This window comes from Peromyscus californicus, unplaced genomic scaffold (assembly GCF_007827085.1).
Source record: "Peromyscus californicus insignis strain IS unplaced genomic scaffold, ASM782708v3 Scaffold_12__1_contigs__length_115047231, whole genome shotgun sequence".
Classification (NCBI taxonomy): Eukaryota; Metazoa; Chordata; class Mammalia; order Rodentia; family Cricetidae; genus Peromyscus; species Peromyscus californicus.
The window spans coordinates 53,659,953-53,675,508 of record NW_026294413.1 but is presented as its reverse complement, the minus strand read 5'-3'; the positions used below and the strand labels follow the sequence as shown (position 1 = coordinate 53,675,508).

Here is a 15,556-nt window from a genome sequence, read left to right as displayed (position 1 = left end):
CACAAATAGCAGGGAGTCATAAGAATAACTACCTCTGGATTTATGCAATGCCACTCTGTTGTTTAGGGTATAGGACTGTGGTGGTATGTAAAGTTGACACTATGGCAAAGGGGGACTTAGAAGAAGGGTCTGGGGGGGTACTTCTGTACATTTTCTTGTAACATTTGTGTATAATTATCAAAGTGAAAATTAAATTTAAAACTAAGTTTTTAAACTAAAGTACACGGGAAAAAATCTGCAACCTCCTTGTCATCAAATTCAAGCTGTGTTGCTATAATATATATCTAGCATCTAAACAGTGTAAGTAGTATAAGCAAATAAAAATAAAACCGAATGAGACCTGCATCAATGAGCAAAGGCCATACTGGAGATGACCACTTTAATCCTAAGGTACAAAGATAGATCTGAAAAGCTACGGGCCTATAGGTGGCTATTTTTAGATTACTGTATGTTCTTACCCTCGTGGGACAGGAGGATTTACCTAAATAGCTATCTCTGTTCACCACAAACAACTCTGCTTCATCTCTATTTTAAGCCAGCAAACCTGCCCTACATTTGCATGCTTGTTTCCTAATCTGCTCACCTGTCTTTCCAATCATGAACTATTCACTACTGAGGAGGTTGGATTAAATACTGAAAATCATATGTTCTTTTTAGATTCTTACATAACTTACTGGGACAAGAAATTTACTTCAGTGACCTGAGAGGAGCTCTTGGAGACCATTCCCTCTGTTCTGATGCTCACAGAATTCACTGTCAAAAAACAGCTAAGAAGTAGCCCTTCTATTGCTAATAATCAGTGACAGTCAACAGAAACAGTAACTTTTTTCTAGAAGGCATAGGAGAATTTTACGCACTTAGGCGGCTAAGACAGGAAGATAATACATTTGAGGCCAGCCTGGGTAACTTAATGAGATGCTATCTCAAAAAGAAATAAAAATCAAAGGAGGGACTAGAGAGATGGCTCAGGAGTTAAGAATGCATATCGCTCTTGCAGAGGACCCAAGTTCCAGTCCCAGCACCTACACTCTGAGTGGCTTACAACCATTAATAATTCCAGCTCCAGGGATCCATTACCCTCTCTGAACTTCACTGGCACACTCACTTACTCACCCACCCTCCCTCCCTCTCTCTCTCTCTCTCTCTCTCTCTCTCTCTCTCTCTCTCTCTCTCTCTCTCTCTCTCTCTCTCTCTCTCTCTCTCACACACACACACACACACACACACACACACACACACACTTAAAAATAAAACAAATCTTTAAAAAGGAAGGCTCCATTGATTGTTACAGAATAGTAAGTAGATGTAGTTATTTGGATAAGGTGTTTGATTTTCTAAGAACTGGGGTTGCTGGGAGTAATCTCCCATCTTTGTAACGCCTGTAGACACCTCTAGCACTTGAAAGGCAGAGGAGGCAGAAGGCAAGAGGATATCAAGTTCAAGGCCAGCCTGAGATGCATAGTAAGATCTTGTTTCAAAAAGCCAAAGACAGAAGTCGGCAAGATGGCTCAGCAGGTAAAGGCTCTAGCTGCCAAGCCTGACCACGTGAGGTCCACCCTAGTAATCCACACGGTAGGAGAGAACCAATTCCTGTAAGATGTCCTCTGACCTCCAAAAGCATGGCCCAGCCTTACTGTGTGCACCCCACCACCACCACTAGCAAATAAATACACAACTGTAACACTGTGAATTTATTTCAGTCACCCAGATATGCAACATCAAAAGATCCCTCCTTTCTGTCTCAAACTCTGCACCCTCTGGTCAACAGCTCTACAGTGATGCCATGTTTTCCATAACAGTGTAGGATAGTCAAAATAACCAACTAGGGGGTTGGGGACAGCTCAGTCAATAAAGTGCTTTGCTTTGAAAATCTCAATTTGATCCCCAGAATTCATGTAAAAAGTCTGTGTACAACTGGTAATCCCAGCACTAGGGAAGATCTCTAGAGCTTGCTGACCAAGCCAGTCTAGCTTAAGGAGAGACCTTGTCTCAAAGGTTGGTGAGACTTCTTTCTCAGGATACCTGAGATTTTTCTCTGGCCTCCACACACATGAACTTCCACATAAAACAACACAATAATAATAATAATAATAATAATAATAAAATATTAAAATAATTACTTTATGCCGATCAGTGGTGGCCTACACCTTAATGCCAGCGCTCAGGAGGCAGAGGCAGGCATGAGCTCCAGGCCAGCCTGGTCTACAAAGCGAGTTCCAGGACAGCCAGAGCAGTTACACAGAAAAAACCGTATTTCAAAAAACAAACAAACAAAATTAATAACAATAACAATTTTATAGTAGCCTAGAGTGGCCAAGTCCACCTTTATTATGCCAAACCACCTCACTTTACTTTTAAACTTTTAAACAAAGCCTAGCCATCCATAGAAAAATGCAAATTAAGTCTCATCTTTTTAGCCACCCATCATAACCAAAGTTTAAAAGATTATCAGTTTACAGAGTGTGGGAGCAAACCTTTCACACCAGATGTGGTCTAGTTTAGTCATCCACTTTTTCACAAGCATTAGTCACAGGCAGTTCCGTGGTCCTAATGTTCTGTTACATTTTGGGGAGGCTATTAAGTGCTATACTCTGTGAGTACATTCCAAGCAGTGTTTAAGCTTCTAAATATAACGAAAAATGTGTGCAACATAGTAAGAATTCATCAATACTTGTTTATGAATAGACAGATTTCCAAAATCCTACGTATACTACGAGAAAGACACTTTACCATTCTTCTCATTTTAAGTTTAAATCCTTGCGAAGTGAAGGAGAATAAGGCTGGAAAACACAACATATGACTCTCTTTATTTCATATGCCAGTTTACACAGAATGGGTTCCCTGTCAAATGTCATCAAGATTTACAGTTAACACCCACTTCTGTGTTGGGGCCTCAAACATGCTAAGCAAGCTCTATCAGTGAACTACACCCCCAGCCAAAGAGTAACTTAATGAGTAACTGCTAGCATTTATTTACTAAGTGCCTCCAATGGGAACTGTGCTAAGCACTTCACATACACTATTCTTTGAAGTCTGAGGTCAGTGCTGGCTCCTATTTTAAATCTACAGCAAGCAACAGTAAAGAAGAAAAGTCACACAGGCTGTAGTGAGCAGAGCATATTCTCTTTCCTATACTGTTATCCAAAACATCAGATTCTTATAGTTGCACTTAAACATTTCCTAGAGACCCAGCCATGAGCTAGACACTGTATTCCGCTGTAAGGAGTACAATTATTGCCCTGAAAAAAAGTTTACTGTGAAATATTTGGGAAGGGGGAGTGGTACTCAACAATGGACCCAGGGTTACATGCGTACTAGGCAAGTGCTCTACCACTGAACTACAGTGTCTACATCCAGCATGAAAACACTCCCAAATGTTTGTAAAACTGGAGCTGGAGAGAAGCCTGGTGGTTAAGAGCACTTGTTGCTATTGATGAGGACCTGGGTTCAGTTCCCAGCACCCACAAAGTGGCCCACAATGATCTATGACTCCAGTTCCAAGGGATCCAACACCCTCTTCTGGGCACACATGGTGCACATACATACATGTAGACAAATGCTCATACTCATAAAATACAAAGAAATAAATCTCTTTCAAGAGTTTGTGGAGCAGTAGAGTATTGGTGGGAGTTCATAGAAAATAATAGCTGGCAACAATGGCGGCGGCGGTGGTGGTGGCGGCGGTGGCGGCGGCGGCGATGGTGGTGGTAAAAGCAGCATCTGCTATGCACATAGAACTTATGTGTGCCTGCCACTGCACTTTGGAGAGTATTAATCTTTCCAATTACCTTGTAAGTTTTTCATTATCCCTCTTCTAGACAAGCAAACTGCCCAACTGGTTTGTTCGTGGCCATGCAGCCACCTACTAAAAGGAAGAATTTGAATCCAGGTAAATCTGACTTTGGAGCCATGATCTAAAGCCATTTTATTTATTTATTTATTCATTCATTCATTCATTCATTCATTCATTCATTTATTTATTTATTTGAGACAGGGTTTCCCTGTGTAGCCCTGACTGTCCTGGAACTAGTTCTGTACACCAGGCTGGCCTGGAACTCAGAGAGATCCTCCTGCCTCTGCCAGGCGAGTGTTGGGATTAAAGGCCTGCATCACCATCACTCAGCTAAAGCCATTATTCTTTACATACAGCCATCTAGTAGAGGAAAACTTTATGAGAAGTCCTCTCAGCTCAATCTTGGAAGATAAATGGATGAGGCAGGTTGTAGGACAGATTCTACATGGAAGTGATGCCCAGTCACAGATGCGAAGCACCCAGGGACCTACGAGCAGTGCTTACTAAGTTGGAGATGTGAGGTGTTGAAGAGGAAGTGGAGAGGGAGGTTAGAGCGGTTTAGCATGCAGGGCGGTACTGTTCACCAACTCAGAACCTATCCTTCAGGCAGGAAGAACTCATGAAAGAGTCCAAGCTTAAGAAGAGTTCTTGACATTAGTCACAGATCCTGGAGGAGCATGGGGAATAAACAGCTGGAGCAAAAGGCCCTCAATGGCCGAGGAAGCTGAGAGAGGGATGAAGCAGGCTACCCAGAAACCAGAAGTCCAGTTTCTCTCAGCTGGTGGGACCGGCTCTGCAGCGAAAAGGAGAAGAGCTGAAATGACTGTTAGCTTGTCACTTGAGCCAATTCCTAAACTGGTAAGTGGTGTGGTTAACAGAACAGGAAGTAAGCTTAGAACATCCTTTCTCCTCTACTCATGAACAGCTTTTTGTTTGTTTGTTGTTTTTTTTTTCTTTTTTTCTTCTTTTTTTCTCTGTGTAGTTTTGGTGCCTGTCCTGGATCTTGCTCTGTAGATCCGCCTGCCTCTGCCTCCCAAGTGCTGGGATTAAAGGTGTGCACCACTGCCACCCGGCTTCATGAAAAGTTTTAATATCTATCCCTCAACCTTTTTTTCCTTCACTCTAGTCTCTTAATAAAATAATAAATTACTACTGCACATCATTTATGTAATTTTTTTTTTCTTAGTTTTTCGAGACAGGGTTTCTCTGTGTAGCTTTGCGCCTTTTCCTGGAACTCACTTGGTAGCCCAGGCTGGCCTCGAACTCACAGAGATCCGCCTGGCTCTGCCTCCCGAGTGCTGGGATTAAAGGCGTGCACCACCACCGCCCGGCCATTTATGTAATTTTTAAAATTAGGCTGATAAGCCTATTTTTAAATATATCAAAATAACTTGCTACCCTCTTTTTTTAATTTTTTAATTTTATTTTATGTGTATGACTGTTTTGCCTGTGTGCATGTATGTGTACCATATGCATGGCTGATGCCCACAGAAATCAGAATCAGATGCCCTGAAACTGGAGTCACAGATGATTGTGAGCTACCATGTGGATGCTGGGAACCAAGCCTGGATCCTCGTAAGATCAACAAGTGCTCTCAACTGCTAAGCCACCTCTCCAGCTTCTTAATAGAATCAGTCAGTTGCCTCGAACCCTAATCTGCACTTCACCGCTATCTCTGGCACTTCTGAATTACCAGCTTCTCTTTCATCTTTGGTGAAGTACAGATGTTTCTCCATGCATTAAAACTTGAAAACTGTTACATTCTACAAATGGTTGTACCATGAGGGTAGTAATGAGACTGAGACATGCTTTCATTTCCACTAGTCATTTGGCAATTAAGTAGCTCCAAATAAGACCCTCCAAAATGACTACAAATGACACAATTAGCTGAATAATTCTCTTACATATGTAAATCTAAACATTACATTTTTTTCCAAAAATGTTAGCCTAATGGAAAAGTGTTCTATTCCTATTACCAAATATGGCCTAAGAAAGGGCTTTAATTACTTGTCTCTTTGAGTCCTTGTTATTTCCCTCTTAACTCATCTGCTAACTTAGAGACTTTATAGTAAAAGTGATTGTAAGTTATTAGACTGAGCACATAGCTCAGTGCCACAGTGCTTGCCCAGCATTCACACAACTCAAGGCTCTATCTCCAGAACTAAAACAAACAAGTGATAATGTTGCTTGTAGAAAGCTGTACCATCAAATGTCTAATATAAAGCTTTGATCACACCCAATAACACAGGCTAAAGAGAGCAGCTTATCCCCACTCAAAAAAAGAATTAGTTGTTTACAATGTCTGAGTTCTATTTGTATGCATGAATCTCAAGAGCAACAACTTCACGTGTCTTAAGGCTTGCCGTTATTGACTACAACTGCAAATCAAGCACAAACCGAACCCTGCTGGCAAGCACAAGCACACACCCTAAGTCTTACTCACATTGAAAATTCATATATGGAGATGTTTTTCAGGATTGGTATTGTGCTACCCCCACTGAAAACTTAAGGTGCCAATGGAGGAGCAAAAAGACTTTCAAACCATGCTCATGCCGTCTGCAAACTTCATGGGAGCATTTCTGTAAAACTACAATGTTTATGTTAAAATATGAAAGATTTGTCTAATGAAAGCTCTAGTGTGTGTGATCTGTTTTCTTTTTAATTCAAAATTCCCAGGAAATGGAAATGCAGGAGAGTATTAATAGCAGCTGTTTCGGGCATGAAGTTTTTGTTTTCTTCTCTTTCTGCCTTCCAAGTTTCATGATTAGCAGGGTTCAGAATACATACAAAAGAGAAAAGTACTTAAAAACCCCTGTGACATAAAAGAGGATGACACCAAGAAGAAAGAAAAAACCAAAAAGACCTCCAAACAAGAAAAGAAACTTGAAAATGGGGGAAGGGGGTTGTTAAATGGAAATATCTCATAACTCAGTTATTTGAGTTCCTAGTTCTCTGCCCCAGATGCTAGCAGCAAGACCCCAGTTCAGAGCCTCTGCCTTACAGGTTCATCGAATTGTGACTTTCAAAGCAGAGAAACAAACCAACAGTTAGGGGGCACTGTAGTCAGCATTTAATGAGTTAGATCCTAAGAGGTTTGAAACACAAAATAAGCTGCAGAAGAAATCAGCCCCCAGACAAATGCTGGACAGAAGTTTGCCTCTTCATCCACAGACAGGAGTCCACTCACATAACCTCTGCATTTTGAAACAGGTGTTTCTAGGCTAGGATGAGGCTGTTCCGGTTTGGGTTTCTCTGTGCAGCTTTTGGAGCGTATCCTGGAACTCGCTCTGTAGACCAGGCTGGTCTCGAACTCACAGAGATCTGCCTGCCTCTGCCTCCCAAGTGCTAGGATTAAAAGTGTGTGCCACCACCGCCCGGCTTGGTTTGTTTTGTTTTTTAATCCTGTTATAATTTCCTCTGCTTCCTAACTTTGGTGGTTTTCAACTGCTAATGAATTCTCTACTAACCACTTATGTAGCTAGAGATCTAGCAGGAAGTTAGGTACGATGGCACACACCTGTAATCACAGCACTTAGGAGGTTGAGACAGGAGGACTTCAACAACTTGAAGGCCAGCCAGGGCTACATAGCAAGATCATGGGGCAGGGGGATTGATTATGTAACTGCTTTCATGTTTCTTAATCATCTTTAAGTTTCCAAAATCATTTATATGATGCAGGCTAGACAAGAAAATTACTACAAATGAGATTATTAATCAGAAACAAGTGTTAATAAAAAGGCAAAGTTAAAAAAAAAAAAAAAAGCCAGGTGTGACATCATATGTCTTTGACTGAAGCCCTGGGAGGCAGAGGCCAGCCTTGTCCACATAGTGAGTTCCAGCCATGGCTAGCTGCACAGTGAGACCCTGTCTCAATAAATAGATAGATAAATGAATTTATGATGACAGACTGGGCTGGAGAAATGGCTCCTCTGTTACAGGCTAAGGCTCACAAGCAAAGGATAAAAATATTAAAATGAAACCCATTATTTCTGATACTAACCGAAAAACACTAGTACACACACACACACACACACACACACACGGCCCAGAAGCAAGAGTAAAGCAGGTTTTCTACCCACTTCAGTTTCAGAAAGCTGCATTCAAAGGACATTCAAAATACAATCACGCCCACCCACCCACTCTTCTTCAAGATTTGCTCTCACAAAACAATTAAGTAGACTTTAAAGTTAACAGGAAATAACACAACCAAAAATAACGGGTGTGGCATCACCTCTGATACAGCTTTGGAGCTGTGAATAAACGCAGACAACTGCCCAGGCAAAAGGGCATCAGATCAGGACCTGCAGGCCAATACAACAGGCCTTTCCTGCTCACAGTCATGCCTGGCTTGCTTTGCTTTCTTTCTTTCCTTCTTTCCTTCCTTCCTTCCTTCCTTCCTTTTCTTAAAAATGGGATCTCAAGCTGCCCAGACTAGCCTTGATCTCTGTAGCTGAGAAAGACCTTGAACTCCCGATCCTCTTCCCTCTGCCTCCCCAGTCCTGGGATGACTGGCATGTACCACCATGCTTGGCCTTGCACCCAATTTTGTTAAAAAGCAACTTCAACTATTTCAAACTCTAGAAAACCCAAGAAAGAAGTTACCCAGAATCCAACATTGCTGAGGTCAAGTGCTTACGCTAAAGTTGTTTATTTATTTATTTTTGGTTTTTTTCGAGACAGGGTTTCTCTGTGTAGCCCTGCCTGTTCTAGAATTCACTCTGTAGACCAGGCTAGCCTGAAATCACAAAGATCTGTCTGCCTCTCCCTCCTGAGGGCTGGGATTAAAGTTGTAGACCACCACAGATCCAGGACATCCAGGACTAAAAGAAAGATCCTGTCTCAAAAAAAAAAAAAAAAAAAAAAAAAAAAGACAGAAAGAAAGAAAGAAAGGAAAAGAAAAGAAAAAAAGGCTTAACCTAGGTGTGTAGTTTTTCACCTGTAATCCCTACACTTACGACTTCGATAGGAGGGTAACCTTGAGTTTGCCTGGCTGGACAACAGAATGAAACTCTGCTTAATCACTCACACAGAGAGACACAGGTCTCGAAAGTATACAGCATGTGGTAATTTGTAATTCTGCTAAAGAACAAGTTTGTATCATACATAAGAACACTTAGCTGCAAACATACCTAGCAATAAACAGCACCTACACTTTAACTGCCTTTCATTCCACTTCTGTTTAAGTGTAAGAAATGGTCATTTTAAAATGTCCTGTGTACATTATGGTGGAGATAACTGGTACAAAAAGAGATTAGACTGAAATTCTGGAAGGTCTGAGGGTGCCACTAAGCCTGGCTCAGACCTCATTTACCCTGACTTGACACGGGATTCAGGTTTAACTGGTTCCCTTGCCTACTTCAGCTGAGAAAGAGGCGTATTTTGACAGAGAAAAGTACTAGAAAGAAAAGGGCGGATGAAACACTACGGTGGTACAGTGAGAAGTCATTTTAATTAGGAGGAAACTACCAATACCCTTACACAATCGACTCTACTGGTCGTATTAACCGTACAGTTCAGAAATTAATGTACATAATGCTCCATCAGAAAAGGTTGTGTGAAGTGACTCGTGTATTAAAAGAGGCATATCTCCTCCTTACGGGTTAGATGTTATGAAGACTTACGCTAAAACGGTCAGGACACTTCAGCTGTTAAAAGACTAATCCATTACATGAGCAATTACTTAAATCCCTAACGATATCAAATTCTAAGGACATAAGTCTCAAAAACACCGTTATGTACTGTTCGGCAACATTTACGACATTAATACTGTCCTTCTCTCTGTCAGCACGCAATAGGCTCCCCCCTTAAAAAGATTATCGTTACTAATCTTAGTTTCCTTTCTTCTAATATCAAAATGAAATGGGGGAAGAAGGTATTTTAATAGTTTTCTCCCATTGTGATGAAAACCACCTCGCCCAAAAACAGCTGGTCTAACATATTACCTTCTTAGAAAACAGTGCTTTCAAACCAACTACGAATACGGAGAGAGAAGGAGGAGGTCTTACAGTCGGACAATAGAAGCACATGAATCAGTGGTTATGTTTGACAGGTCCTATTGGATAACGGGCAGAAACTACACCATAAAATCCTGCAAGATTGAGAAACAAACATTTTTATATTTTCTTCTTCTAATAACAATGAAAATAAGATCTAACGGTAAGACATCTCAATCGGAGGTTATTATTCACCAAGTTCCTAACAGCCAAAGCGAAAAACAGAAGTCCACATGTCAAGAAATCGGTAAGCCCCTTAAAAAGATTTGTGTTACTATCACTCGTTTCTTTTAGTAAAAGCAGTGACTTGTGATATCTAGAGAAAGTGGGCCAAACGTGCACAGTATACCCACCACACCCCTCAAGAAAAAAAAATTTTAAGGGTTAGGCAAGGGGCTGTCAAGAAAGAGCTGAGCCTAAGAAAAAAAGCAACGACTGGGGTGCGTCAAGTGAACTCTCTGCTCACACAACCCCAGACGGCGTCCCTAGATAGAAGTCGAGGAAAAAGGACCGAGGAGGGAGCGCCTGGATGCTGTGGGAGTGGATGGCGGGCGCGGTCGCTCTACCCACCTCCCGCTAGGTACCCGTCCAGCAGTCACCGCGGACGCCGGCGGCCGGCCGCCCGGTCCTCCCCGCGCCCTGCAGCGCCTCCCGCCGCTGCCTCCATCCCCGCTCCTCGAGTCCCCGAGCCGTCGCCCGGCGAGGGCCGTTCCCCGCGGCGCGCTCGGCACCTTTGATGACGCGCTCGGTCGTGGAGAGCGGAGGGTGCTTCCCGGACATGGTCTCCTCCCGGCTCCGGCGGCCCACAGGACGCGAGCCGCCGCCTTCCTCCCCAGCGGGCTGCGCTCGGCGAGCCGGCAGCCACCGTGCCGGGCCCCGGAATACGGGGCGTCCTCGGACGGCGGCGGCCGCAGCGCCGCTCCCTCCCTGCGGCGGCGGCGGCGGCGGCGGCGGCGGCGGCGGCGGCGGCGGCGGCGCCCGCGGCTCGGCGGGGACGACCGCGTCGAGAGCGACGGCGACCGCGGCTGAGGGGACACAACTAGGGAGACCGCGGCTGCGCGCGGCCAGGGGCCCCGCGTGCGCGCCTCCGCGCTCACAACTTCCCGGCGGCCCCGCGTGCCGCCGCCGCCACCGCCGCCGCCGCCGCCGCCGCCGCGCTCTGCGCACGCGCGCCTGCCGGCTTTCCGCTCTGGATCCTTGCTACCCGCCGTCAGGGTGGTGTGGGGCGGATGCTCTTTGGCTGGTGCCGGCCACCCTTACCCCCGACCTGGAGCGGCTCAAACCAGCTCCAGAGGCTCCAGAGGCAGCAACGATCTTGGGGCCAGGCCGGCGTCCTGACTCTCGGTGGTACCGAGTCTGTGCCCCCTCATCAGAGAGAGCTCCAGTCTTCTCCTTACCCCTGGGTCCCCCACCCACTTTGTCTCCAGAAAAATTATCCATTCTACCCCGCTCCTCGGATGACTCTCTCCCATTTTCCAACCCCCAAACCTTGAAACTCCCTAAGCCAACTTTGTGTTTGTTGCATGCAGCTTGTACTTGGTATCCTAAAGACCTTCGCGCCCATCCTAGTTACAGTCCGGCACTTGGGAGGGTGGGAGGGACTGTTTTTACTTCCAAGAGAAAGCAGCCACTGACTTCTAGGACGCTAGCCTAGACCTCCTTGATGAAGGGAATTGACTTCTAACCGATCTTTCTTTCTTTAATGGGTCACCAGCCTACTGGACACATTTATTCCACCGTGGTACAGTGACACCGCATCTCTTCCCCATCGTGTGTGTGTGTGTGTGTGTGTGTGTGTGTGTGTGTGTGTGTGTGTGTGTGTGTGTGCGCACGCGTATGTGTGTGCATGCATGTGGCTGCGTGAGGTGTTTACATTTGTGTGTGCTAGTGGGCTTGCCCATAACTAGCGCGAGTGGAGGCCAGAGGTCGAGGTTGGGTGGTCTACAGTGGACAATAAGTAATCACATGTGGCTATGTAAATTAAAATTTAAGTAGTTCAGTTTCTTCTGTGTACTGGCCACACTTCAAGCGCTGGCTACATTATTGGCTGTGATAGGACATTTCCATTATTGCAGAAAGTTGCTTTGTTTTGTTTTGGGGATTTTGTTTGTTTTGTTTTTTGAAACAGGTCTCGAGTCACTCAGGTTGGCCTAGAACGTGATATGTGGCCAAGAATGATCCTGAACTACTGATTCTCCTGCCTCCACCTCCCAAGTGCTGGGATTTTTGGTGTGTACCACCATGCCCAGCCATTTAAGAAAGTTTTATGGATAGCTTCTCGCTAAGCGATTGCAGGGTAAAGACTACGTCTTCCCTAGTATAGATTCATTTACGGAAAGAAGGTCTGGAGATATGGACTAGAATCAGACCCTGCATTGTCTCTTGAGGTTTTGACCTAAGATCTTTCACAGTAAGGCACACTTGAGGAAGGAGTACTTTGGGGGAATAAATAGAATATGGCTTTGTTTTCAAAGAGTCTGGCTTCAGGCTTCCACAGAGAGAACGGTTGAGATATTTTAAGAAAGTTCTCCATTAAAGAAGCAATCAGGGTGCCATACCTCTGTCAAGCAGGCTCTGAAGCATAGCAGTTGCTAACACTCACAGGATTGCTAAAAACAAAGTTTTGGGAATCTGCAAACCAATTTAAAATGATTTCATATGCTCTTGTACACAGAGGTTGAGTGAAGTGTAACTGGATAATTGGAATATTGTCTTAGGTAAGGTTTCTTTGCTGTATTAAAACACCATGATCAAAAGCAACTTGGGGAGGAAAGGGTTTATTTCAGCTTACGTGTCCTGGCCACAGTCCTTTTGAAGGAAAGTGAGATTCAGAAACTCACAGCAGGAACTGAAACAGAAGCCATGAAGGAGTGCTACTTACTGGCTTGCTCCTCACAGCTTGCTCAGCCTGCTTTTTTATACACCCAAGAACCACCTGCCCAGGGGTGGCACCACCCATGTCAATCACCAATTAAGAAAATGCACCACAGGTTGCCCTCTGGTCAATCTGGTGGGGACATTTACCCAATTAAGGTTCCCCCTTCCTAAATGACTATAACTTGTGTCAAGTGGACATAAAACTAACTAACACAAATATCTAAAAGGCTAAAGCCTAAGGATCCTCTTGGACCAACAATATTATATTACAGAGGAAGAAAATGAGCGCATAGATGTTGAATAAATACTGTCATGGAGAACTGCAACTTGAATCCAACTCTGCCCTTGTATTTTTGCTTAAAAAATTTAAAAAATATTATCTATCTATCTACCTATCTATCAGCATTTGTATACAGTGTTGATGATTGATAATATATTTTTATGATATATGGCCATGACTTTAAAAAATTAAGCTGGGCGGTTGTGGTGCACATCTTTAGTCCCAGCACTTGGGAGGCAGAGCCAGGTGGATCTCTGTGAGTTCAAGGCCAACCTGGTCTACAGAGTGAGATCCAGGACAGGCACCAAAACTACACAGAGAAACCCGTCTCAAAAAACCAAAAAAAAATTACAGGGCTGGTGATGTAGCTCAGTAGAACAGCACTTGTCTGGAATGTGCAAGACCCTGGGTTCTATTTCCAGCACCATGAAAAAAATAATAATAAATACTCCCAAAGAAAGTACAAGATAATTAAAGTATTTCTTCAATTTCTGGTGCTCAGTGCCCAGTTTCTTTCTATATAGTCTATTGTGATTGTTTGTATCCGTATTCATTTAACCAGGCATGGCGGCATACGCCTGTAATCCCAGCACTTGGCAGGTAGAAAGAAGCAGGGCGATCCAGAGTTCAAAGCCAACCTAGGTTACAGAGAGCCTAACTTAACAAAAAAAAAAAAAAAAAATAGGGCTGGCAAGATGGTTCAGAGAACTCGTAAGGAGTCTCTGCAACATGAGCCTGGGAACCTGAATTGGATCTCCAGAATCCATGAAAAAATATGAGGAGAGTAGCCAGGTGGTAGTGGCGCACACCTTTAATCCCAGCACTCGGGAGGCAGAGGCAGGCAAATCTCTGTGAGTTCGAGGCCAGCCTGGTCTACAGAGCGAGATCCAGGAAAAGCACAAAGCTACACAGAGAAACCCTGTCTCGAAAAACCAAATATATATATATATATATATATATATATATATATATATATATATATATGAACCAATCTCACAAAGTTGTCCTCTGACTTTCACATGCATGCTCAGACACACACCACACACTAATTAATAATAAATAAATAAAAATAGATAGATAGATAAATAAATAAAAGCTAGTGAGTAAGCTGGCCTCTGACCTTCACTTGCACTCAGTGTCACGTGCACCACCCACACATACACACCACGCACGTACTTAAAATAACAATAAATAAGGTATTTTTTTTAAAGAGGGAAAACATAATTAAAATATATGTATACAGCCGGGTAGCAGTGGCGCACATCTTTAATTCCAGCACTCGGGAGGCAGAGGTAGGCAGTTCTCTGTGAGTTTGAGGCCAGCCTGGTCTACATGGAGAAACTCTGTCTCACCCCCACCCCCAAAATAGATACATCTACATACATATGTAGGTATGTGTACAGAATTCTGTGGTATATTAATATGTATTTCTTATGGCTTGAATATGAACTGCCTCTGTAAGGCTCATGTGTTCAAAGCTTAGTTCCCAGACAGTGGCACTCTTTTGAAAGCGGGTGGAAACTTTAGGGGGTGCGCCTAGCTGGAGGAAGGAGGTCAACGGCAGACATCCTTTGCAGGGCATACTTGTAGTCCTCTGCCTCTGTTTCCTGGCTGTCATGTGGTCAGCAGCTCTCTCCACCCTGTGTTTTGCCTCACCGTGGTCTGGAAAGAACAGAGCCAGCCAACTGTGGGTTGAAACCTCTGAAACAGTGAGGCCAAGTCGACCTTCCCTCCTTTAAGTTGTTTTGCTCGGGAATTGACCACAGCAACAAAAATATTAGCACGTTATGTATACGAATATTCATGAATGTATATATTTACTTACCTGTTTTTACCCATATTAACAGTGACATACTGTACCATGATTGTGATGGCTATTCTTGATCGTCAACTTGACTACATCTGGAATTAACTAAAACCTAAAAACAGAGGGCACACCTGTGAAGGATTTCTGCTTAATTTGAAGTGGGAAGATCTACTTCTAATCAGGATCTTTGAGGTAGGAAGACTCACCTTTAATCCAGATCTAATCTGGGCCACACCTTCTGCCGGTAGCCTATTTAAGGACATGGAAGAAGGAAGCTTTTGCTCTTTCCTGCTTGCTCTCACTTTGGCTAGCAAGTCCATTCCTTCATTGGCTTTAGTGCCTACTTCTTTGGGCTTCCAGCATATACTGAAGACCAGCTACGACATCCAGCCTCATGAACTGAGCAACTACTGGACCTTCTGTTCACAGGCAGCCAGTGTTGGATTAGCTTGACCACAGCCTGTAAATCATTCTAATAAATCATATATATGTGTGTGTGTGTATGTAAATATACATACATCAAGAAATTCATTCTATAAGTTCTGTTATTCTACAAAAGCTTGACTAATGATGATGTATAGGTTGTAATCTATAAGTTAATAGTTTATCAAATCAGTCAACTACAAATGACAAAGAATAGACTGAATGTGGCAGCACAGTCTGTGGAGGTACATAACTATCATCTCAGCAGTTGGAAGACAAAGGCAGGAAGATCAAGAGTCCCAGGCCAGCCTGGACTACACAGACTCTCCCTGTCAAAAAAAATAAATAAATAAAATATTGATTAGCTAGCTAAATGGATGGAT

General features: G+C 43.6%; 1 protein-coding gene across 4 annotated transcripts in view; it reads right to left on the bottom strand.

Annotated features, from left to right (window-relative positions):
- Positions 1-10,913, bottom strand: part of Ppp3cc (protein phosphatase 3 catalytic subunit gamma) — a 73,858-nt gene extending 62,945 nt beyond the window's left edge. Inside the window, exons 1-2 of one of the 4 annotated variants that reach the window (XM_052732830.1) lie at positions 10,518-10,736; positions 9,736-9,881 (exon numbers count right to left, since the gene is read on the bottom strand). Coding sequence is in view for 2 of the 4 variants with exons in the window: in XM_052732828.1 (XP_052588788.1) it covers positions 10,518-10,566 (49 nt within the window). In the remaining 2 variants the exon portion in view is untranslated. Of the gene's footprint in view, positions 1-9,735; positions 9,882-10,356; positions 10,480-10,517 lie in introns of those variants that run through there. The other 3 variants (XM_052732828.1, XM_052732829.1, XM_052732831.1) reach the window with 3 other exon arrangements.
- Between the last annotated feature and the right edge of the window lie 4,643 nt (positions 10,914-15,556).